Source organism: Corapipo altera, unplaced genomic scaffold, assembly GCF_003945725.1.
Source record: "Corapipo altera isolate COAL_440 unplaced genomic scaffold, ASM394572v1 104, whole genome shotgun sequence".
Taxonomy (NCBI): Eukaryota; Metazoa; Chordata; class Aves; order Passeriformes; family Pipridae; genus Corapipo; species Corapipo altera.
The window spans coordinates 3,676,082-3,702,194 of NW_020884920.1; the positions used below are offsets into that span (position 1 = coordinate 3,676,082).

At 42.0% G+C, this 26,113-nt stretch overlaps 1 protein-coding gene across 5 annotated transcripts in view; it reads left to right on the forward strand.

The window, feature by feature from the left end:
* The window catches only part of SDK1 (sidekick cell adhesion molecule 1), a 391,574-nt gene that overhangs the window by 309,098 nt on the left and 56,363 nt on the right, over positions 1-26,113 (forward strand). For 4 of the 5 annotated variants that reach the window (XM_027656578.1, XM_027656580.1, XM_027656579.1 and 1 more), the window contains 7 exons: positions 829-938; positions 3,373-3,523; positions 5,453-5,690; positions 11,530-11,645; positions 11,919-12,108; positions 13,963-14,061; positions 21,946-22,140. In XM_027656578.1, coding sequence (XP_027512379.1) covers positions 829-938; positions 3,373-3,523; positions 5,453-5,690; positions 11,530-11,645; positions 11,919-12,108; positions 13,963-14,061; positions 21,946-22,140 — 1,099 coding nt within the window. Of the gene's footprint in view, positions 1-828; positions 939-3,372; positions 3,524-5,452; positions 5,691-11,529; positions 11,646-11,918; positions 12,109-13,962; positions 14,062-20,522; positions 20,621-21,945; positions 22,141-26,113 lie in introns of those variants that run through there. The other variant, XM_027656582.1, reaches the window with a different exon arrangement.

The following is a 26,113-nucleotide window of genomic DNA, read 5'->3' on the forward strand; positions in this document are numbered from 1 at the left end:
AATTATAGCAGGGAGCCTTGCCTGAGCTGCCCTGGGAATCTCCACAGTGAAGCCCAGCAACCTTCTCCCATTCTCCGCGCTCCTCCTGTGTCTCATCCATGACCCATGGATGCTGCCACGTTCCAGAGTCCCAGGTCAGGCTCTGGCCTTTCACTAGTGCTTTATTGGCTTCTTTTTAAGCCCTGATTCATCTTCATTTAATCTCCAGGAAGCTGCATGGAAAGCAATGCTCAATTCTCATCACCATTTAGTCCCTTCTAACACTGCCGGAGCTGAGGGACCATGTTGGGCAACATGTTGTGATTAATTAATACAAAGGACTGCACATGGAAAAGTCTGGTCTAAGTGCAGAGCAGCAGATGAGGTTAAAACACTTTTATTCTTTGACTTTGTTCTTGTTTCTCTGTCTTCATTTCTGTAGCATTTTGCCTCCATTGAGACTTATTTAGTATGCATCAGTTCCTGCAAGTTATTATCAAGGCTATTTTTCATTTTCTTATATTACTACTTGATACTTTCGTATTGTGGCAGCAAAATTGAACAGGGTATTACCACTCTCATGGTGTTTTTCTGGAATAGATCTTATCACAGGACCCAGTAAAATCCCAACAGGTACAAGGAAACTTGGCTAACTTGGCTGTGTTTTCTCTTTACAAATAACTAGTGCCTTGTCGTGTAAGAAATTAGTATTAACTGGATAGTATGTGTTTAACAGCATTTGTGCTTCCACTGCTGTGATGACATACATTGTAAAAGAGGTTATATTTATTTATTTTTTTATATATGTATAGTCTGATTTGTATTCCTTCTTACCTTTCCCTTGTACAGGTTGGTGTGCTGGGTGATGAGGAAGAATGGGTGAGTCTTCATGAGGTGGAGAATGAACCTGATGCTCAGATGCTGGAGGTACCAAACCTTACTCCTTACACTCATTACAGGTAAGAACAGCAGGTAATTAGTTGCAACATAAAAAAAAAAAAATGAATAAATAGCAGCATGGAACAGCTTTCCTAATCAGAAACAGCTGGCTGGGTTTTATAATCTGAACAAAAGGGAAAAGGTTTGCTGTTTTCATAGTTAATACTTAAAATTGCTAATCTGATGTTGTTAATTGTAATTTGCATACAGTGCAGTTCATAACATTAAAAAGGAAGTTCAAGTGCACAGTGAAATGTTTTTAGGAGTAACTGCTGCCCTGTGACTTCCTTCCTCTGAAGGGAACACCAGTGTAACATCAGCCAGTGACAAATCAATTGTAGTTAAGCTGGTGCAAACCTGTAATTACATATTTACATCAGTTTAAACATCTTTTTATTGATTTAACTTAATTTGGTAACATCAGTTGGATGAAACCTTTGTTTATAAGAATTTACCAATTTAAGTTTAATAGATATAGGCAGTGATTAAAGTGATTGAAGTGGATCTGCACTATGGGTGCACCCCAGTTAAACAAGATTGATTTTTAAATCAATTCAATCCAAGCCATGCATTGCTGTACTATAGACAAGACTGGAGAATTTGAGGTACTCAATCCTAATGAAAAATACTTCCATGGAACCAGCTTGCTAATGTAAAGGCTGGTTGCAAGGAGATCTAGTGGCCAGTGTTAAATCAGCTTGCTAGAAACTTGTCCATTTTGTGCTGGCTGAAGGGCCTATTAACTAACCCACGTGCTGTTGTAAGTTGGTAGTAGGTGCAACCAGGTAGAGCTCATATAATTTACAACTGATCCAGCGCTGGCTAATTTTCTTCTCTTTGTCACAAACGTAAGAACACACTGAATTTCTCACTAACTCTCCACTGAAGTGTTTTAAACCTCATCTTCCAGAGCTAAATGTTTCACTAAGAGCTCTTTGAAAATTTTTTTGAACTTGACCAGAGATTTCTGGTGCAGAGGTTTAGGAAAATTTATCTTCAGGTTAAGAGGATTTTGCTGTCCTCATAAAGGTGGATCCTTAAGGCTGAAAGCAGTAAAGTGCAGGTTGTACCAGAGTTCAAAGTTCGTTGTCCATGAAGAGTAAGGAAGACTTGCACACCCAACCAGGTGTATGGAGGAATGTCTTTGGGATAGAAGGTAATGAGGAATATCATATCAATGGGGGAACTAGTTTTTTTCTGTTTTTAAAATTTTTGGTTTAATCTTATTCCTGTATCTCGTTTCTCTCTTGTATTCATTAAATTCTGGAGGGATCCAAATTATGCTGAGATCTTTCACACATCCAGTTCTTCTCTGAGAGGAGAATTGTATTTCAGTTTTTTCATTGTAAAGCAGCTCCTTGAATTTTGCCTGGTTCTTTTCCTCTCATGCGGGTGCAGATAGGACCTTTTTTGAGTTTGTTTCAGCGCTCAGCAATTTTATACAGATTTTTGAAACCTAGAAAGTTGTTGCCAAATGGATTTGTTGTCTCCTGGTCAGCTTTAGTCATTGCCCACTGAGGAAAGACACTGTGAGAGCTGATTATCAGACCCATCTTTACAGGCCATCTTCTTTTCTATATTTCAGGCTAGTGCTTGAGTATGAAATCAGGACAGTATTTGTTTAATATGTTTCCTTTAGTGCAATTTGCAGGGAGATCAGAGCAAGTAAATAAACACTGCTGTGTTAACTAGCTTATCCTTTTCCCAGGCTCAGTCGTTAGGTCTAAAAATTAAGTGTTTAGTGTGTATGAACAGGTCAAGTTTATGTGCAAGTGCTGGGTACTTCCAATTGCTTATGACTGGTGAGAGTATCTGAAATGTACAGCACATCTTAATTACTTGGTGCTGCCTGTAAAAGAGATTTCCCTAAATCTTTTGTGACCCAATAGGGGATTTCTATTGTGGGAGAGACGGTTTCAAGCAGACAGGGTGTTTTTTAAAGATGCATATCCATATTAAATAACTTAATCTTTCTTGTGCAGGAAGGCTGAATATGCAGCACAGGGATAAATCAGCCTCTTTCAGTGAGTAATTGAGGGGAAATGTTATCACTAGAATATTCTTTATATTGACAGGGAATGAGACTATCCAAAGTTTGATATTTTAATACCTTTCTGAATGTATTGTATAAGCATCGCAAGAGAAAATCACTTACTGCCAGCATAAGCTCATCAGGCCTGGTATAATTAACATAAATTTCTCACACAAATACCTAAGTTTCTAATAGACCCTAAGCTAATCTCATTTTCATTTTTTAAATACCTGAGAGGATCTGAGAGCAGTTACCATAAAGCTTTCAGCGGCGAATACAAAGGGGACCTGCGTGCAACGACCTTTGTGGAACATTTTAGAGAGCCCTAATTTGTATTCTCCCATCTTTTCCCCCATCCTGGAAATGGGAAATGGTTGGCTGAGGTCTTACAAGCACACGCTGCATCTCTACTCCCGCTCCAGGTTCCGGATGAGGCAGGTGAACGTGGTGGGTCCCAGCCCCCTGAGCCAGCCCTCCAGGGTCATCCAGACACTGCAGGCCCCTCCAGATGTGTCCCCTGGGAGCGTCACCGTGCGCACGGCCAGCGAGACCAGCCTGTGGCTGCGATGGGTGGTGAGCAGCACTGGGGGGACAGGGATGGAGGGGAGCCGGGTACTGGGGCTTGGGATGTGGCTGCTTCCCCCCAGGGTCAGGCCAGCACTCCAGAGTGCCTCCTGCTTGCATCCAGCACGAGGACTAACAGCAAAATTATTTCCTTTCTCTGAATAGTCGGAAATCTGAGACTTACCTTAAGTGCCTTATTAATCAAATAAATTGCCTACTGCTGCTATTTCTGCCACCTCATCAGGGGAATGGGCGCCTCTGTGTGAAATCTCGGCTTTGAGGCTCTCCAGTACCACCCTCTGGGTCAACACGTGGGGCAGGAATGTAACACTTGAGCCAATTTGCAGCTTTCCAGGGCTCGGTTGTTTGCTCTCTACAAAACGGTCCCCAGAAGGTGCATCCTGGCCGTTGGCAGCCGTCCCGTGGTACTGAGAGCTGGGGTCCAACAGCAGCAAAGCTGGCACGTTACACCCCTGTAGGAAGATTGTGTTTATTTGAAAGGGTGGGGAATTGTGTGATAAAATGCAGAAATGAATGATTAATGGGGAAGATGCTGTGGTTGCTGACATCCTTTTACCCCTTTGGCTGTCTCAGTTACCTGCAGAGCTGCCACATTGGGATTTACTTGGCAATTAACCTGCTCCAGAATGGTTTTTCTTCACCCCTGTTAGGCAGAATTTTCCACTGGGGTTACTGTGGTGTGAAGTTGATGAAGCACAGGTTTCCTTTTGCCCAAATGTTAGCTTTTCCATGCATAAACTCATTATGGCTGGAAGTCAAAATCAGGCTGGAAGCAAGAGGGCTTTTCTCCTGCTCAGAAAGGAATAATTCCAGTTTCTCAGCAGGACACTGCACTTAATTCTGAACCTTGCAAGACCAAAATATCAGACTTGAAGATGTCACCTCATCATCCATAGAAGAGCCATTGCAGTTCCTTTGATAGGACACATGTAACTCTCTGGTGGCTTTTGTGTGTGAATAACATGCCCACATTGTTACACCTCTGGTACTGTATCCAGACCTACATATCTCCCATCAAAATTAACTCAAGGTTGTTTTAAGAGACAACCTTGACTTTAAAACATTTAAAAGAGACTTTAAAGCATTAAGATTGTGCTACCTAGAAGGCTGTTTTTCTTTAGTCAAACTGTGCAGGGTTCAGGAGGAACAGCAACCACGTTTTAAAATGACCTGATAAACCATTTCCATGCTTAATAACATCAATATTTGAAAGTGTTCAATCTCTTTTATTTCAAGACCTGCAGGTGAATTTGTGTCCCCCTGGGAGCTGGGAATTCCTCCCTTCCTACAGAATAAGGGTCACATTTCTAGCTCTGCTTGCCTGCAGGGTACAGTCTTTTAAGCTGTGAAATGTTAATGTGTATCCAGCTTTCCCAGTGAATCAGAACTGAATCTCAGCCATCCGTGGCATCATGTAGTTAGTTTTACAGCAGAAAAACTCTAAACTTCGTGAAGTAGGCTAATTATTTCATATTTTAATCTCTGAAATTGCTTGGGGAGTTAGAATACTAGAATGAATCTCTGCTGATAAATGAGTAGGCAGAGAGTCAGTAAAAAAAAAAAAAAAAAGAAATAAAGTACGATAAATGAATTTGTCACATGCTTCAGCAATTTATCATTCATTTCCATAATTAATCACAAAGCTCTGAAATATATTATATTCGTATCATCTCTGTTGATACACCCACAGCAAATGGCTTGGTTTTGTGAGCATATCTGTTTGGCTCAAAATGAAGGTAAAAATTAAAAGAAAATTTCAGTCAGCACAGAAATGAAACATAAAACAGAAAATCAACCTCTTGATCTTTTTTGCCTTCCTATGGCCTTACATGAGTCCGGGCAACCTTGGACTATAGTTTGGAAAGCCCTGGCAATGTGTTCTGATAGGAATCCTGTGTTTCTCTTTGTCGTTTCCAGCCCCTCCCTGACACGCAGTACAACGGCAACCCAGAGTCGGTGGGGTACAGGATCAAGTTCTGGCGTGTGGACCTGCAGTCCCCTGTCCTGATGAAGGTCATTAATGACAGACTGGAGAGGGAGTACACGGTTGAAGACCTGGAGGAGTGGACAGAGTACGAGCTGCAGATCCAGGCCTTCAACGCCATCGGGGCAGGGCCGTGGAGCGAAGTCGTGAGGGGCCGAACCCGGGAGTCTGGTGAGTGAAAGCACCAAATCTTCTGGGCCAGGCACACCTGAGAATTCACTGCTTTTCTGCCCTTTTGTTCAGCTTTTAATTAATTTTTTTTGGTTTGGTGTGTTGTTGTTGTTGGGTGGGGTTTTTTTGCTTGCTGATCCGTTAAATCAAAAGTGAAATTAAAAACCCCCAATCTCTAGATGCACTAAAGGCAAAAAGACATATAGATAAACATTTGGAGGAGTTATTTCTTTTTCATTCCTACCCTGCTGCCATGCACAAACCTGCAGGTTATTCATTTAAAGCAAACAAAACAACCTCTCCCCATTCCTGCCCCAGTTTGGCAGCAGTATGGACAAGACAAGGAGAAGCTTGTATACAGATTTCTCTGGTTGAGGTGCTTTCTCCTGCCTCCTCTTCCTCCCCAGTACCCCACTGCCCCTAATTTTCCCTCTTTCCTCTGAGGCAGATTTTCTCACAGCTGTGGTTACCCGAAGTTTCATTTCAAGCATCAAATATTTCTGAAAGGGCACAAGTCACTTCAGAGAGATGATTACACAGACAGAAATGAAATAATTATCTGAGATTTTGATGGCACATTTTCAAACCTGCCTTCCAAAATTGTGTGTACAAGGCTTTATAGATACAACCTGCTTATAGACTTAGAGCACAAGGAGTGTATTGTCAAGTTGAATTGTCCAGGCAAGCACAGAGACTTCAAATATCAGAAGGAAACTGTCACTCTCAGGAAACAGTAAATTGCTGTTTGCTCAAGTAGCAACAATAAAGGCAGATGTTGAAAAGCTGCTCTCTAGCAGTTGACTTCCACAAAACCTATTTCCAAACCTGCCCTATGTGCATCTGGGAAATTAAAATTTATATTTCAAGTAAGTAACAAAGTAGGTGACATATATGGTTTAAAAGTTTAATAGTAACAGCTCTTTATGACCCGTATTTACGCAAGACTCAACACCAATATTTTTTCTTGTTATTTTTTCCGATTTTTCTTCATTAAAAAAGTTTTGGGATTTAATCCTATGCATATCCTACCCTTACATATGCATGTCTGTGCACCGGGTACCACACAGTGTTACTTGGTGGGAAGCATGAACACTCACAGCAGGGTTTGGTCTGCTGGTTCAGATAACTCCCCTTTGAACTAGCCAGGGAGAAGGCTAAACAAAGTCATCCCCCTCCATTAAAGTGCAGCTTTTGGGGAAGTGGTAATTGGAAAGCTGTTGCCAGAGGTATTTTAAACAAGGCTTGTGCTGGAGTTAGAGATAGCACGACCCAGGCAAAACAGTTCTGAAGTGTTCTGTGTCATAATAAAAAGATATCTCATCCTCCACTTTCTCCTTTCCGCTGCTCTTCAAACACTTCTTTTGAAATGTAGTAAATGCTGAGATTAAGTCATTTCATAAAACCTTAGGATTACAGTGCTCCTACTCAGCATCTAAAGATCAGAGGTTACTCGTGGATTTGGCATTTTCTCTGGCAGTATTAAGAGAAGGTTGACTTGAAACTGATTGTAGGAGGCACGCACAGAAACCGGGATCAAAATAGCACAAAGCTGTGATTTGGGCGTAAGGACTCATTTGGTTTTTTCCAAGTGTTTTCTTTGATACTGACATCTGATTCCCTGCACAGAGCAAGTCAGGGCTCAGACTTTTGGCTGTATCTTCTTAGATTTAGAATATACAAGACACGCTGGCATAGCAGCAGGCTGTATGAGAGCACTTCAGGGAATCTGGAATTAACCTGTATGCACAGTCAAATGGGGTTAAAATGCAAATAAAAGATATTTAAAGCCAGAGAGAAAGGTCAAAGCACTTTTAGGTCTGTCTTCTGAACTATAAGAAAAATTCTGTTTATCGCTTATGTTTTCAAAGCACTTCAAAAGCAGGTGTCCTAAATATTTCTCTTTCTGTTTTTTAGATACAGAGTCAGGGAAGTTGTTTTTGCTGGTGCTGTGGATTGTAAATATCCCTCACAGCTGGCCAGAGGAGCCTTGCCCAGGATTATGTGGTGGTTCATTGACAGAACTCAGTTCTATTTGACATTGTTCAAGGAGTTCAGGAGTTAAAGCCTGGGCACTAAACCAGGTCATGGCACCTGATGACAGTGCAGCCACTGAAGTTCAAAATCTTTATTGAAAATAAAGCTGTACTTGAGCACTTCTGTTTATTTTAGGTTGTGCAATCCCATCACTAATAGCTGAGCACACATGCCAACAATAGTGGAGTGTGTCATTACAGGTACTCACTGCTTTCTGATGCTTTTGAATATAAAACCAAAGAAAACAAAGAAACTATGAGAGAATAAATAATCCTGTAGGCTTTGGTAACCCAGGCTTGAAAAACAGTTGGAAAACCCTAAAATGAAAATCTGAGGTAGGGTTGCAAGCAGCTGAAGATGGAGGGAGATTAATTAGAATTTTTAAACAGGATGGGTTTTATCAATCCAAAATGTTTTTTGTAATGTTAGAAATTAAATAGCTCATTAAATTTTACAGTGTAAAATAACTGCAGAGTAACAAGCTCAGATTCCACTCAATAAATTGACAGCAGTTGTAGGAAAATATAGAGAAAGGAAGAAAATACAAAGACATCTGATGTATTAGAACAACCTTGGCAGGGCTGCTTCCTCTTACAGACCCTCTTGTTCTCAAAAAAATTCATCTCCAATACACCTAACCCAGTGCCTTAATGGATTTTTGTGCTCTTAATATTCAGCTGCATGAATGTGTATACTCTTCTTACAGGATGAGCTACTCTAGGAGCATGGTCACACATCCATGGCAAGGATCAGTCTCCTGGTGCTTTGGAGACTGACCTTCACGAAGCACTTACTGTGCCGTGATAAAGCATCGCCTGCTAATTCAAATGTGATCCAATGTCACTGTGGGAATTTGTCAGTTAATACAAGCTGAGAATTTGGCCTGCAATATCTAATTTTATGGGCAAAATGGATGTGTGCTGTAGCTGTGCTACTTTTGCCACATACCTTGCTGGAAGTTTGCACTTCTTGGTTGACGTCAGAGGTACAATATGCCGCTCTAATTTTTGCTTGCAAAAAGAGTGAGGGATGTGCAGCGAAAATGAGCTGCAAAAATGGAGAGAACCACTGCATCCCACTCTGTAGCTTTCTTAGAAAGCCAGAATACAGGCTAGCTTATTAAAAGCTGCTTTTGGCCCAGTTAGAGACATAAAACGACATAATTTGCTATACATCAAATGTGGCTATGTCAGATGTAGAAAGAGGATGCATGATCTTAGATGCCAACATGGATAACCTTAAAACTTGAGCTCTTATTGAAGTTGCAGTGCAAAGTGCCAGTAACTCTATAATTTCCTACGTTTGATCTTCAGAAGTGCACCGTGCAGCTGGCAGTTTGCTGGATTAGCTCATCGTTTAGTTTCAGCGTTTCCGGTTCATTTTGTTAAAGCTCTGGGATTTTTTTGGACACTGTTGCTTGGCTTCTGTACTATTCTTGCAGGTTACTAATGAGAACTCAGCTTTGGAGCTTATAACAAAGTCTTCAGTGCAACAGTTAAGGAAACCAGCATTAGAGAAGGGAGCTTGCAGAGGAAAGAGGGATTATGTGCCTCACTCACTAATTAGTCTTAGCAAACTATAATTTCTTTGAATTGTGGCTTCCTGAGAGAAATGAAGGGTCGGAGAAATGAAGGTTACGTTTCAATTCATTCTTAAAGGGTCGATCAAAGTCTGTAACTTGATAAAAGACTGGCAACAATAAGATCCATAAAATCATTTGCAGGTCCTGAATTCATCCATCCATATTAGAATAAAATTCTCAGCGCTGATATGAGAACTGAACAGTTAAAGGACACTCAATGAACACGAGGATTTTTGCCATTTAGGCATTGGATTTAGATTCCCTTCCAGGAGAGGGGACATTTAGCTGCTCTGTCACTGGGAATTGAGCAGAGTCTGGGCTAATGAACCTTCAGACAGACCATTCTCTCCTTTGTCAGCTTTTGAGTGCCCCTGCCAGCAGCCTGATCACACACACCTCAAAGTGAGGGTGCACTCAGGGCCAGCCCGGGCACAGCCTCCACCTTCTGTGAATTCAGGACAGCTCATGGCTGCTGATCAAAGAGGAAAAGAAATATTTGTAAAATAAAGTAACTTTTTTCTCTCTTGAAAGGCTTCAAAACAGATAAAATAAAAATAAATGTGGCTGGAAAGGGCTTCTTTCCTCTACACATCCTGGTTCCGTGCGACCCACCTCCACCCTTTCTCGCTCCAGAAGTGATTCATGTGGGAGTAGCTCTTTGTGAAGATCTACAGATAACGTAATGGCAGCTATCCAAAGACATTCATGGCTCCTGGCAATCTATTTTCCTTAAACATAATTATATCCTTGTGGGGGATAAATCTAGCAAAAGATTTAAGAAAAAAAAAGTCACTTCAGTGTTGGAGGGGAAAAAAATTGGATTTTAGTCTGCTGCAGTGTTGTGTGATGGTGCTCTGTTTCTCATACCAAATAACTGGTAACAGGGAAATTGTTTCAGAAATTACTATCTCTGCTGTTAACCTTGAGTACCCAAGGGTGAGAGTGGTACTTTTTTTTTGGGGGGGGGGATTTCAATTTATATTAACTCTGGTGTCATACTCATTATCTCATTCATGTTCCTAGGAGCTTCAGGAGCTTGCCTGCAAAACAGCAGGTCTGTTCTTTCATTTGGACAGCCAGGAAAGCATTCCTTTTGGCAGAGATTTGGGCTCCTTTTTGTGATAGATTCAGGACCTAATCAAGCCTTACTGTCCCTAAGTGCTTGTGTAACATAACTTGGGGAATGTTCTCTTGAGGTCTGACAGGTGTATCAGGCTTTAGAAAAGATTTTACCCTTCAGATGTTGGAAATGCCACGGGGAAAGAATGCAAAAGGGCAGCATAAAATGTGAACTCTTAAAAATAGACTCAAATCCTGCTTGCATAATGTGACATGCTATTAGGCTTGCCTACAAAAGCCTGCAGTTGTGTGGTTCTGCAGCTCTCCAAGTTTTAATGGCACGGGGAAAATGCAAGTTTGCTCTTCTCTGGAGTCAGAGAAAATTACGGTGTTCCTGTGCCATCAGTTGTAATGATGTTTCTGGTTTCATAAGAGCCGATTTTGCAACATAAATGAAATAGGCATCTCTCATTGACACCCTATCAATCCCTGAAAATACACCTCGTGTTAATGTATCCGTCTGTAATTGATGTATTGCAAATGTTGAGCGCTCTCACATCATCAAGAGGCTCAGAGGTTAAAGAACTTCTTACTGAACTGGGAGTGCAATCCAGTGGGGGAAATTATTGCTAGCTCCAGACAAGATGCTATAATTTCCTTTCAGATAATATAGGAAGCCAGGATGGCGTAAAACTTCTTGTTAAAACAGATCGTGCTGTAAGATAAACTCCCATTCAGAAAGATTTCCAGCTTTTAGCATAGGGAAATAAAATCTATGGGAAAGAAATACTAGGAGATAGACTTCTGGAGAAGTCCAGCAATTTAAACTTGGTTCTAATTACTGTAAATATATAGAGCTTGAAGTTTATTCTTAGCTGTCAATATTTACTGTCTGTCTGTAGACACTGAAAAGTACTAAATGTTTAGCTCTTTACAAACATTGTCATTTCTGAGATGAACTGGCAAGAAATTGAGAGACAGGCTGAAATATAAAGATGATGTAGAATGGATACAAGAGGAGAAGGGGTTGTCTAGAATGCATTCCAGTCCTTTTGGGTCTGAATACTCTTCTGTGGGAGTCTGGGGGAATCCTAAGCAGATGGAGCAGAATGATCTGATCTGTCTTACCTATTTCTGCTCTTTGGTAATGCTGTGTTATTCCAGTTCCCTCTGCTGCTCCTGAGAATGTCACTGCTGAAGCTGTGAGTTCCACCCAGATCCTGCTGACGTGGGCTGCAGTCCCCGAGTCTGAGCAGAATGGTCTCATCCTGGGGTACAAGGTATGGAGTTTCACATGTTTTTGCTTTTTAATGCATTAACAGGAAATGATTTTGTTATATTTTTTATATAATATTCACCTGCTGCATGTTCATATTATTCCAAAGTCAGCTGGAGAAGATACAGAAAATGTGTTGTCTTTGAAAGGAGTGAGAGGTGAATATAATCTCATTTTACACTGTGTGAAAAGGAGGAATCTAAAATGCGTGTCCCTCTCTCCGGTCCTCGTGCAACAATCTCCTTCCTTCTGTATTTCGTCCACGTTTATCCTGCAGATACTTTTCAAAGCAAAAGATTTGGACTCTGAACCAAAGAGCCAGACAGTGAGAGGGAACCACACCCAGTCTGTCCTGCTCTCCGGCCTGCGGAAATTCGTCCTCTACGAGATCCAGGTGTTGGCCTTCACTCGGATCGGGGATGGAGTCCCCAGCTCTCCTGCAGTGATAGAGAGAACCAAGGATGATGGTGAGTTCCAGGGTCACCAAAACAACCAATTTTATTTGGTCCAGCCTTTTACCACTGCTTTCTTTTAGTGGTGCAAGTGTAGCTGACAACTACTCTAAGGCTGCTTGGATTTTGGGGGGATTTTTTTTCCAGCTTTGATCCCAAAGGACTTCAGCCATACATAGGATAACTCAGCACTATTCCATTGGTCGTGGGCGCCTTCCCTACAGCTAGTGAAGAGGAAACAACTTACAAAATTGAACTCTGAAGCATGGTGTAGATAATTTCTATTGAAAACAACTTTAGAACCCAATTATAAATTCCTGTTGAAGTTCAGTCATGCTAAAAAAATAAAAAAGAGTGCTGCAATTGAAAGCAATAAACAAACCTGGGTCTGATTGGACTGAAGGAGAAAGATGGCATTTGCAACTTCAGTAATCCATTCTCCTTTTTTTTTCCCAAAAAAGAATAAGACATTGACCCTGGAAGATGATCATACCAGCTTCCTTTTGCAGCTGCCTCCAGCACTTTCCATAAGCTCAGAGGCTTCCCAGTGCAGTTGGATGTATTGAAGGAACCCAAGCAAGCCCCTTGCCCCAGTGCCCCCTGGGCACACTGGTGTGGTGGGAGCATTCCTGATGATGGAATTGTACTGAAATTTAGTTCAGCACTTAAAATATTTTTACCTTTGTGGATGCTAAAACTAGTTTTAGTTTCATTACCTTTTCAGGAATAAATAGATTCATATCAGTGGGAGAGGCTTCTATTTAAGTCTCTCTCTTTTTCATCGAAATTTTTCTCAATAGTAAAGGAATAGACATTGGTTTCTACTAGCAACTTCATTAAGGTACTCTGGTTGGACTGAAAACATTCCCACACCTGGCTTAACAAAACATTTTCTGTGCAGGGAAGAAAGGAGTAGGAGCATGAAGGGACAAGAACAGGGACAGCAGCTCCCTGACATTTTTTTAGCCTTTTTTTTAGCATACTGCCTGTGTGGGGACCTGGCTTCTCTATGAAATGAAAAATTAGAAAAATTACTGTTAGCAGAACTCTTCAGGGAGAGAAAAAGCACTCCATGAAATGTACATATTGGGCTGTAATGAGAAATACTTAGAACTGTTTGTTTTGGATAACCCCATTATAGCAGTTCCCTCCTTAAGTGCATGTTGGCAAATGAAACAAATTGTTCTTCCATCTCCATACCCCTGACATAAATATGTTGTGTCTCCTCTGGGCTAGACTTAATTAAAAGTATCACCAGGAGTAATGCAGGTGGAATTTGTGCTGAAGGGGAAATTTCGTGGATGCTAATGTATGAATTAGCATCTCCTCACCTTGTGGACCCGGGCTGGTCAGCACAGCCTGTGTTAATGTGCGTCTCACCTGCCTCGGGTTCTCCTGCTCACACCTAAGTGTTTAAGATGCAAATGTTATGTCAGGAAGCAGTTCAAAGCCAGTGCTGATGACACAGAGAGGGGATATTATTCAATTCCAACAGGTATGAAGTGGATTAAGCTATATAATTCTGTAAAGGCAACTCAGTGACTTGCTTCGTAATATGTTCTCAGCTACACCAATGGTGATGCTGCTGTGAGAAAAATCATTCAGGGTTCAGAGCTCCTGGTGCAGGAGAAAAACACTGTAGGGTGCACTGATTCTGTGTCATGTTTGGTATCCCTGGGTGTTGGAGACATTGGCCATGGACAGGACTCCTCAAAATAAATGTATATTATGTACATGCATAGGTGCTCCCAACCATTTACTTACTGGGGATCTACAGCCTGGGCTGTAATTCTGTACAGGGTGAGCAGAAAACTTGTAACCCCTCTGACATGCAATCCTTGCTGCCATGATCTCTGTTTTTCTTTCCAGCCCCTGGCCCCCCCGTGAGGCTGGTGTTCCCCGAGGTGAGGCTGACATCCGTACGGATTGTTTGGCAGCCACCGGAGGAGCCCAATGGAATCATTCTGGGTAAGATGGAGCAGCAAACCCTGGGCTGGGAGGAGAGGGCTGGAGACCAGAGCAAGCTGCAGCCGTTGAGTTTTCCTTCCCCTTGCACATGAACAAATCTGTGGCCTAAAGAAAAGAAAATACGTCGGTGTCAGCTGCGAGACTGTGGTGAGGAGAAAAGTCTGTGTGGCTCCATGGTTTGTGTTTTCTTGAGCCAGAATTTGGTATCATTCAGGCACTGTGTTTGAATGTCATCCCTCTTCCCATCTGCATTTGGGTTGGTAACCTGTTTGGCTGACTGTTGGGTAAACTGCCTGGAGACCTGGATTTTCCCCACCCTTGCCAGGCATACCTGATGTTTCAGTATCATGTGTGCTTCCTTTTTATTGCTTCCTTTGGATAATACTGTCTGACAGGTCACAAGGAGTTAAATCATATTTGGCTTTTCATCAAGGACATGAGAGGCAGCAAGGCACGACAGGAATTTGTGAAAAACCTTCTCAGCTTCCTGCTCTCGTAACTCTTGGGTTACCTTGGCAATATGTTCACCAGTCACTACTTGTACTTAAAACATGAAGACTTTTATAATGTAAGAATCCATTGCTACCTCTAAAATTAATGTAGTTCATAGTTACCCAGGAATTTTGTGTTCTCTGCTGATGTTAAACACATTTTACCATAGTTCTAGCTGGTGAGTCAAGATTTTTGTCTCAATTCTAAAAACAGAAGCAAAAGCTTTTGGGTTTTTGTCTAGTTCTCAATCTGACAGACCTTTCTGCTTCTAATTGCACCGCCCATTCAGGTTCATGTGTAGGCTTTTAGCAATATTTCCTAAAGCCTCCCTTGCTGGGTAGAGGGCACTTGCTTTAAATGCTCCTGCATTGGTGGCATCCCTTCAGTATAGGACTGCATTGGGCTTAAATCTTGTGTCCAGAACTCAAAGTGTTTGCTCAGGTGTGTAGTTTACCAAAGTGATCCTGGCACCTGAAGATGCAGGAAAGTCATCAAATGACATCCAAAGGCAGACACTGCAGGATTTTCTGAGCACGAGGAAGAGCCTGTGTGAAGCTTGGCAGCAGTGAGCTGCCAGAGATGGATCCACGCAGGGTTTCTCTGCAGCTCAAGGAAGGTTGGCTTCCAGGTTGTCTTGTGGGTTTGATTTGTTGCTTTTTTTCTTAAGGAACTGTGTGGCCTAGAACTTGCTCTCAGCAGAGATTGGGATTTGAATCACAGGATGTGGTTAAGGAGAAAAAAAAAAAATCATTTGATAGAAATGATGAGAAAGCACAAAAGACATTTTGCTCCCCTGACTGTTCCAACCTCTCACGTTGCTGCACTTTGTCAGCCTCATTTGCTGAAGTTGCAAGCTTGGTGGAGGAGGAACTCTCTTTTATTTTGTCTTTGCAGAATTCTTTGTGCAGTGCATCCCCCCTCAGCTGGTTCTTACTCATTGCCATTATGTTGATGATAAAATCATACAAATGCAGGGTTGGAATGAAAGGGGGAGGGTGTCCCTTAAAGAATCTTTGGCATGTTCAGTGTTTGTCATTGTTTCCAATGACTTTCACAGTCCATTCCCAGTAATACATCCCAGTATACTTCATACAGTCCTTGACTACACTGATGGTGTAACTGAGTAGGTTTATGTCCCACTATTGATTCCTGCCCTTTCCCTCAGTACACTTCCAGGTCAGCCAGTCCTTCTTTTACAAGTACATTAAGCTTTTTCTCTTTAAGTTAATTCACAGATGCCTTTATTGAATTTCATCTCACTGATTCCAGACCATTTCTCTTCATTACCAAGATCTCTTTAAATGACACTCTTGTCCTCTAAAGTGCACACAGCCACTCACAGCTTGGTGTCATTTTTGGAGTTTGCAAGCAGACTGGCAATTCCATCAGCCAGGCCATTAATGAAAGTATTAGAACCAGACTCATTCATGAGGTCTCATGAGAGCTTACTTAATATCCTCCCAGGTTGTTAGCAAATCATTGATTACAACATTTTTTTACTTTTTTTTTTAATCATCTCAAAATGTGCAGTATTTTTCTTAGATTCTATTTCTCTTGTTTGCTTTTGATGGGACTCTGTGCAACCATATTAAAGCCTTAGTCAAAGTCAATGTGGATCTACTCTTCCCACCTGACCAATTACACTGTCAAAATGGAAAACAGATTATTTGATATTTATTTTTTGCTCCAATCAAACAGATATTGGCTGTTCCTTAGCACGTTATTATCCTCACGGATGCTTGTATATTGACTCTTTTTTTTTTTTCCAGGATCTTTCTGGGTATTGAACTTGAGTTAGATTTGTCCATAATTCCTCTAGTTGGTCTTGCCTCATTTTAAAAGGCAGTGTAGTCTGTTTACCCTTCTGTAATGTTTTGGGATGTCACCTGTCATCTACAAGATCTTGAAGAGAACAGCTAATTATTCAGAGATGGCTCCCTCTAGTTATATAAGCACTGCAGGGCAAATTTCATCAGGCCTTTCTGACTTGATTACATCGAGCTTAACTAAATATTTGTTAACCTGCTCTCTGTTCTAGCCTACATCCCTACTTATATTGTTGTCAGTTTTGATTTGTGTTGAGTCTCTAGTCAGCATCAACTTTCTGTTGTGTGTGAAAATGAAGGAATGGAGGTATCAGCCTCACCTGTCTTGTGCTTATCTTTTCTTCCCACTGTTTGACCTGTCCTCCTCCTCTCTCTTGGGTTTCTAATGTATTTATAAAATCTTTCTCATTGCTTTTGATGCCCTTAAGGTTATAACTCACCTTGCCCTTTAGCTGTTCTGTTTTTGTCCCTACCTGCCTGTGCTGTCTATTTATACACTCCCTTAGACCTTTGTCCTGTGTCAACTTTTGTCCAATTGAGTTTTGATTTTCAGGTCATTAGTGAGCTCTGAATGGAAACATATAGGCCTCTTAACATCTTTTGTCTCCATTGGAATTGTTGTACCTTTCTTTTTTTTTTTGTCTCTTTTAAAGTGGTCAGCAAACCTGAATTCCTTCCCAGGGGGGTGTTACCTGCCAGTTCCCCCAGTGCACTTCTTTGAAGTCCATTGTCTTTATTCAATAGTTCCCACTCTTTTATTTTTTTCCATGGTAGAAATACTGAGGTTCCTGGAGGAAGTAGTTACCTGCCAATGGCAGAGAGAAAAGTGAAAATTGCTCATGCTGGGTACTTCTGTGATCTTTCCTAAAGAAGTGAGCTGTGCTTCAGAAATAGATAACATCTCAATATGTAGCATTCTAAGGAAAGGTTGCAAATTTTTGTTGTTTTTTTTTCCCGTTCTCCTTTTAATCCTCATTACTATAATGAAGTTCGAAAACACCTTGTGATCCACCTCGGGTCAAGTGCATCAAAGTAGAGTTATTGGGAAAAATAAGTGAACTCATTTTGTGCAGTGCCCTTCTATTCACTCTTGGGGTTGGAAAGAAAAACCACTTGCGTTGCAAGAGCAACTTATATAGAGAGCCTTTGAACTAATGTTCCTGCTCTGCTTGCCTTGTCCTCTGAGTATACATGCACCTTTGCAGCTAACATTTTTGTAATCTATATAAAAACACGCTCTAGCATTTCAGAGAGAGATTAGCAGGATGAAATACTGGCAGGCGCCAAGAGGGAAAAAACCCACTTGTTTGTTTGTTTAAATATTTTACTGTGGAAGACTGTTAGATGTTTCCCTTTCTCCTTTTGGGAGTGTTACAGTAACCATCTGAGGCTTCACTCTGTCTTCTTTTCTGCACTCAGTTCAGCCAGCACCCACATAGTTCCTTCAAATACTATGAAAGATAAATGATGCATTAATGTGCATATGTGCACTTCAAGCTATGAGCTTCCCCTGAAAACGAGAGCTTAACCTGCATCCTCCCGGGCCCTGGTTAGTATTCCTCATGGTACCCTGGTGTTTAGCGTTTACCTGAAGCTTTTATTGCAAAAAAAAGTGTAAGAACTCCACCGAGAATTGGAACCGAAATTGGATGTAATCCATGTTTGCAAATTCCTGTTTTGATCCCAGGCTGCATTTGCACACCCGCTGGCCCTAAAACAGATAAGCAGGGAAGGCAACAAACGGGATTGCTGCTCCACCCGTAACCTCCCAGGATCGTTCGCCTTTCCCCGAGTCGTGTGACAAATTAATAAGTGTTTGTATCTCTGCAGCACCGTGGCCTGCAAGGGCGGGTGCTGTCAGTTCTGAGGGGCTTTTTGTGTGGTGATGAGCTTGAAAGCTTTTTGATATTCATGGTGTGTTGGCATCCTCCCGCCTGTTTGCTTTGGGGAATCCACCGGTTGTGTTACAGTGACCTGGCATTTCACGGGCAGTTCGGACTGTTGCCATTTATTGAGTTGGGAAAGTGTAGCTGGTTGAACTGCTTGTAGTTGTGCAAAAAGTACTCAGAAAGATGCTAAAGTAAAAAAAAAAAAACCACCTGGGTTCAATGAATAAATAAATTCCTGAAGAGTTGAACTTTCAGGGGTTTGGGGGGGGTTTTTTTGTGATGTTTGGCCTGGTGAATGGCAGCATTCCCAGTAGCAGCAGAGATTTGGGATCTGATGCTATATGGGGAAAAAATTAAGAAAATAATATGAATTCCTCTTATTGGCCATCCAGATACTTCATGTTCTATAAGATATTCTTTTCCCCAAAAAGTTTCCTCTGATCATATTTTAAAGATTTTACTTTCATTCATAACATTTGATTTTTTTAATTTATTTTTTTTTATTCTAAGATATCTGCAATATCTTACTGTCATAATCTAGTAAAGGAAGGAAGCTGCTTATTCCTCCACTACAGCAATTGCCTTTTACAGCCCTCAAGCATACATTAATTTCTCTTTGAACACTTTCCATTTACCTCTATTGATTTGCCTTGTTTGATTTCACTTAACATTTCCTTTCTTCTCCCATCCCTTGTTGCTGAATTCATCAACTTAATAATTTTATCTTTTTGATCTTGTGTTAGCCCCAGTTATTATCCAAGCTGTAGTTTCAATGCTGAGTCTTCTGTGCCACTCAGAAAAAGTAAAAATAGTGCTTCTTATGTCAGTCTGTATCCTGGCTGTCCCAAACTGTCTAATAGGGGATGGAGGGGATCAAAATGCAATGCTGGGTGTCTCTTTGGTGGGTTGTAGGTAGCAATAAGAGTGAGATGAATTCAGATGTAGAAGTTGGTTATCTACCTTAAAATCAGACCCATGGAAGTGTTGATTTTCTTAGGAAATCTGTAAAGGTGACAACTCTGATTGTGTAAACTCTGCCTGAGATATCCAGGAAAATAGATATTTACCCAAACTGTCAGACAACACGGCAGAGGTAGGAGAGGGCAGTGAGAGCTGAGGCTGTTTTTCACAGGAATTCATGTCAGAGAGACAGGCTGTGACAAGTGATTTCCTCTTTCTCATGGCTAAATTAGTTTTTACACTAGTCATGGACCCACTCTTGTGTAAGATATTATAATGGCCTAGATATGTGTTCCTTTCCCTAATCTGAGTGTGTTTGTAATTGGCTTTCCAGCACAAGTGCCACCATTTAGCAGTAAATAGTTATCTTTCTATTCCCTCCTTACATTTTAACTACATGTTATATTTTACAAAGGTTTAGAAAAGAGAGGAAATTGCTTGACAAGGATATGTCCCAGATATCATACTTATCTTTTAATGACTAGATAAATCAACTTTTTTATTCTTTTAATATTCTCTGTTTCCCTCCAGGTCTTATTCTTTACGTCTTATGTCCCTTTATCAAGCTTCTTTAGCCATCTTAGTTCCTTCTCCCTTCATCTTTCCTGCTGCTGTAAAAATTTCCCCAGTGCTTTTCTTTGACTATTTTTCCTCCTTGTTAAGATCCTGCACTGGGGTTTTCACTCCCACATTCTTCACATCAGTATAAACAAAAAAGATCATATGTATCTGTTCCTTCTCCCCATTGCTCTCTGTCTTTCTGTAGACTTTAAAAAAGATCAAAATATTACAGCATTAAAGGCACAGAAATACTTCGGTGGAATATATTGGACCAGTAATGGAAGAGCTAGTCCCGTGGATAAAAGGAGGTAATTTGGAGGTGGAAAAATGAAATGCTGAAAGGGTAAGACCCTCAGACTTTGCTGGGATCTAAGCATGCTCAGGAGCTCTGAAAAGTCAGGCCACTTTTTTTGTATTAGATTAGAATAGACTATTTCAGTTGGAAGGGACCTACAAAGATCATTAAGTCCAGCTGTCTAACCAGTGCAGGGCTGACCAAGTTAAAACATTATTAAGGTGTTGGTGCAATCAAATTGTTCCATGTGAAGCAGCAGTGGCTGTTGCCTCACATCCCCAAGCAGCTGCCAGAGAAGAAAGGACAAGGATGCAGTGGTGCATCGTCAGTGGCACTGTGAGAGTCAGCACAACAAAATTAATACCATCTGTATCCCAGTTAAATTCCACTGTTTTTGACGGAGTGCACCACATGCCAGTGGCATTCATTCCAGGGGCTGCAGGAATTCTGGGCCTCTTCTGTGAGCGGGCACGTGGCAATTGTTGCATATTCACAGTGGGAAATAAGTGTCACTGAGTTTTGTCTAATAGCCATAGGTAAGATAAAGCCCTCAGATTTCATGCACTGGCCTTCCTGAATGAAGCATGCCGGGTTTGGCTCTCCTTGGTCTTGTTACAGCCAAAATGTGGTGGGGGTTCAAACTCTAGCTGGGATATTAATTCCGTGAGAAAGGGATGGCTCAGGTGCTGCGGATCCCTTTTGTCATTCGCAAGACGAGCAGAGGGTTGGCAGAACTATGTCATGACTGTTTTGTTTTCAGCTGGTTTGATTTGGATTTGTTGGCTGCCCTCTGCCCTGTGTAAGTCCATGAAGCGTTTAATCATACATTCAACTCGGGCAATAAAACCCCGCATCGGTTCTGGTATTAATTGATTTTGGAAGTCAGCTGCTGGACTGGAAGTTACCATCAAGCTCCAGAAGTGAGAGCCTGATTCAGTTGCTGGGTTTACAGAATGGATTTGAACATTTGGCAGACCCTCTTTGGGGGATGGTTGTTGCTTAGTGGTGCGTGAGAACCCTGGAAGCCCTCCTTGAACAGTCGAGTCATTAATAACACGGGCTAAACTATGAACTGATTGTCAGACAGGGTGAAACAGGGGTTATCACTCACAGGCATCATCAGCAGAATTGACTATTGAGAGCTGCATGGATGAAGCAGGACCACACAGCTTGCAGGCTCCTCCTTGGACTGTGGGCAAGGGCAGCGGTGCTGAATGACAGAAGAAGGGTGGTTTTATTGGCAGTTCTGGCCCCGGTGCACAGTTGCAGGGGCGTGGGAGAGCTGAGGAAAAAGCAAGTGCAGAAAGGAGGAACAAGCCTTGACTGGTTGATAAGACTGCACAATTTGGGCAATCCAGCTGCTGGAGCTGCAGCTGGAGAACCTTGAGTTTGAGCCAGTGCTGAAACTGTGAGAGGGCAGAACAACCCGTGAGTGTAGGAGCACACACATGCACACGTGGGCTGGGGTGGAAAGATGAAACTGGAGTGTTGTCTTGAGCTGCCTCAACCAGGTGACATATTGCACCGGTTCTGTTTGTTCCTTTGATTTCCAAAAAGGTACCAGTATGCTCAGGAAAGATTAAACTGGTTTTGCATCTTGTTGGTATAAAGGATGGAATGTGAAATGGGTTTTGTGGCAGTTATATTCAGTAGGCCCTTGTGAGCACCGCTGTGTGTGATTTCCCTTGTAGCGTATGGCATCTGCTGTAGAGCAGAGTTTTACAACAGCAAAGGAAGTAAATTACTTTCTTCTGATCTCAGATAAGCAATTATGATAAACTAATAGTTCTGGTGCTCTTTTGTCCCTGCTAGTAAAAGCAGCTCACCCTTTCCCCCTCTCTGGCTGGTACTGTGCTTGCAGGGTACCAGGTCGCCTATCGCCTGGCCAGCAGCAGCCCCAACAAGTTCACCACGGTGGAGGTCGGCTCGACAGTGCGGCAGTTCACGGCCACAGACCTCACCCCGGAGTCAGCCTACATCTTCAGGACATCTGCCAAGACCAGGCAGGGCTGGGGGGAGCCCCTGGAAGCCACGGTGATCACCACCGAAAAACGAGGTAACGCTTCCAGCCGCGGGTTGAGAGCCTTCCCGTGCCTGCCTTGGAGCCTGAGCTGTGCTTAGGGGAGTTTTAATAACAGCCCACAGCCTGTACACCTCCTCCTTCTCACCCTATAAACCTGCCCCAAACCATAGCAACATCATGATTTGAGAAAGCAAGACAGACTTTTATGAGGCACAGTTCTTCTAACCTGCCGGGCTGTTGGAATTGATTTTTCCATCAGCTGCTATATTGGCCATATGCAGCCTCCTTTTGCAGTCAGATGGCTTTTTTTCAGCTCTCTCGTTTTCTAGAAAGATTGCAGTCTTAAGAAAGTAAGTGATGGATGAATTATATTGATTAAGGAACGCAAAATGAGAGGCAGTGGTGTTGCAGAATTTCTCCACTGCTCCTCCATTGTACCTCAGCCCTGACCTAATGTGTCTGTAATTACTCTGGCCTTTCACTGCCACACGCTCGAGCAGAGCGTTTGCATCTGGATTGCCCAGACCTTTTCTGTTTCTTCCATCAGCCATAAAATGGTTGTTTGCATTCTGCATCTCCGGTCAAATTCTGTTCTGAAGGGAATCTGCTTGAAGTCAGCATTTATACATGTCTATAAACGAAACCAAATGCTTAGATACCAAACATATCAAAATGTGAAAGACACGTAAGGTATTACAGGATCTACTCTGCATCACTGCTTGTTTTTAATGCTTTGGCTCAAGTAACTGCTCCTTTTTCCAGTTTTAGAACAGATCTCTAGAGCTGCCAGATAGAAAAATTGCATTTTCTACTTGTTCATGAAGGTTTGTTTGTTTTTGTTTTTTTTTAATTCAGAGCTAAAAGAGGATATTTTGGTGAATATGTTGGTGGAGAACAGGAGGGTGGGTTTTCCTCTGGTCTTGCACCATATGCCACGTTTCACTGCAAAGGATGTAGCTGGTTCCTTGAGCTGACAAAGTCAAAAGCAGCCAGGGTAACTTTACCAGTATCACTGGGTTTTGTGCGACGTGCTGCTCTGCCCCATTGTGCTGTCTGGATATTGATCTTTAAGAAAACTACTCACTCAAAAGTCAAAACCATGCAGCTTGTGTGATTTATAAAAACCACTGTTCAGAGAGAAGCACACTTCAGCAGGTCACCAGGGCAGACCTCCTCAGATGTCTTTCAACTATTGTTAGGACTTTTACATGTGCTTCTGGGCCTGGTCTTAGTTCTTGCCCCATTCTTGCACTATAATACAACCAGTTACATTTACTTTTAGTTCTTAAAACGTGCCTACTAAGTAATCTTTTGTTTTAAAGTCCTTTCTACACCTTGCAAATCATTTAGGGCAAGAGTAAGGATTTCCTGTTTTATTTGTCCACAATGTCTTCCCTGTCATTTTCCTCTAACACTTCTAAGAAGAGAGCGCGTTGGTCTGATGCTCAACCACCAGCAGCAAGAACCTGTGAGATGCATTTCAACTACTTCTGGCCTGTGTGGTTGGAGTTAAAATTCCCACTGGCGTAGTCCTCTAGGTCATGTGCAGCCTTCTCAGTGCATAACAGTGCAGTCCTCAGAGAGAGAACCTCTGGAGCTGTATTTGAAACCTGAGAATGCCTCTGCTAAAGATACTGTCCGTCAAAGAGATTTATCTGCTCGAGGTTTCTTCCACCCTTGTCTGATTGCTGTCAAAGGGGAAGTTCAAAGTCCAACGTGTGGAAGCTTCAAAAAAAACCCACCGTGCCAAATAAAGTGGAGTCTCAAAGCTCAGAGCCTCTCCTTCTCAATAAAATGTGCTCAAATTTCCCAGACCTTGCACGAGGATACACAATAGCTTGAGTCAGAACTCCCGGCTCTGCTGTGGGAACAATGCAATGATTCCTTCTTGCTATCAGTGCTTTAGGGTTATCTTGAGAAGGCAAGTCATAGTATAGTATGAACCCTTTCTCTTTTTGATGGACAGCTCTGCTGAGTCTCTACACATGCTATGGAACCAAGAGTTAACTGAAGTGATCCCACGTATAAAGTGTAGGGAGAAGAATGTGTATTCTCACATCAGCAAGAACAATATAAGAGGGATGATAAAGAAATTTATCCAGTGCAGCTATTCTGCTAACAAGAAATTAACCCAAAACTTGTATATATGACAGTAAATATTCTAGAGTAAAAAGATATTTTATTTCCATTAATAACAGTGCATTTGATATCCTTGTAGTCCTTGATACTGAGGTAGACAGACACAAAAATTCCCTTGAAAATTAGCAGAATTGGTCACTCGTGTCCTTGTAAATTCCTTGGATAAGGAAAATACAATTTTTTACACTTTACAATGATGCCTGTGATTTATAGATCCCAATATATTATATTGTGGCTGTGTTCTCCAGAGGTTCTGCTGTAGTGCTTTGAATCTACACATTGATACTTCAGAATAATCAACACCAGTGTTCAGGGCAGAACTGAGTCAGAAAATGTAAATGTAGCAAGAAATTAAAAGTAGTCCATAGAGTCATGTGAACTGGTACAGTCAAGCCTTACATTCCTGCACAAACAGCTCACCTTAGCATTTGCTTGTGGCTAAACTCCTATAAATAAACTCTTTATACTAATAGTTTTGTACAAACAGTCAGGGAATATATCTTGCAACACAGAAGATTTTAAGATCTCCCATTAGCAGCGGAAGGAAACCAAGCCGTGGGAGAGTGACTGCAAGATCTGACCTGCCCACAACAGCAAAGCATATCAGCAGAGTTTATAAAATCCCTGCATGACACTCACTTCCTTGGATGGAATAACCTGCATACCTGTCTCAGCCTGTCAGTGTAAGGCACTGACCTTTTACGTTGTGCTGCGGCTCACAGGCTGCTGGCACCCAGGGCTTCCTCCAGCTAATAGCTTACAAGTCTTTGGGCACTGATGTCAGCAAGAGCAGGCTGCAGAGAAATGCCAGAACACACAGGAAATGGTTTTAGGTGGTGGCAGGGAAATGAAGTGCTTGCCATATGGAGCTGTGAGGAATCAGGCAGGCAGAGGTGTGTTTATGGAAACAAGTGCTGATGAAGTTGAATTGAATTGCTTCTCAAAAGCAAGTCACTGCGGTGTCTCCAATCAATTTTTGCTTTATTACATGCCACACATTTTAATCAGAATCAATAATCTTCATGATAAACAATTAAACAATTATTCCTCACTCTATAGAGTTTCTCCATTGAAATCGATGGAGTGCTGAGATGCAGTGACGGGAAAGGAGATCTGTAATGAAACAGTTGGGGACTGGCATGCTTACACCTGCATTACCATTCCCTGCTCATCTCAAAGGTGTGCTGGTAATTACTCTGGAGGGATCTCCCTCAGCACAGGCTGATTTGACTTTGCAGATTCAAGGTTAGTGGGTACGAAGGGAAGAGCTAGGAAGCTCTGGAAGTGACCTGCAGCAGGTGCTCCAGCCCCAGCTCCCCACTAACTCCAGGCTGGAGTTGGGAAGCAGCAGCACCAGGAGCTGCTGATGGTTCCCAGATCCTTGCCAGAGAGGGCTGGTGCAGGAATTCAGTATCAGCTGTGTGTGCTTGGACTCTGCAACACAACAGCCTGTTCCAGCTCATCCCTTTCTCTCCTTTGTGCCTCGACTGGGCAGCAGCTGGGGGAAGAGGATGCTACATAACACAGAGAGAACAAAGTCCCTGGTACCAAGGAGTAAGAACAGGTTAAAAAGTGAGCTGATTTATAGGCAAATTCTTTCAAAAGAGCTACTGCAGCCAGAAGCACAGCTGAGTTTCATTAGAGATTGCCTTGCTTTGCTTGACTGCCAGTCCTAGTGATTCTTCCTTAACCTACCAAGACCCCCCTCAGGTTTGAGGTTCACTGCTAGGAAGGTGTGTATTCAATGCTGACCTTTTATGCAGGGAGATAAGAGTCAGTTTTAGTGCTCCTCTTTGCAGGAGAAGGTTAAGGAATGGGATGGTTGTATACTTCATGGGGCAAATCCGAAAGTTCAATCTCCTGTGGC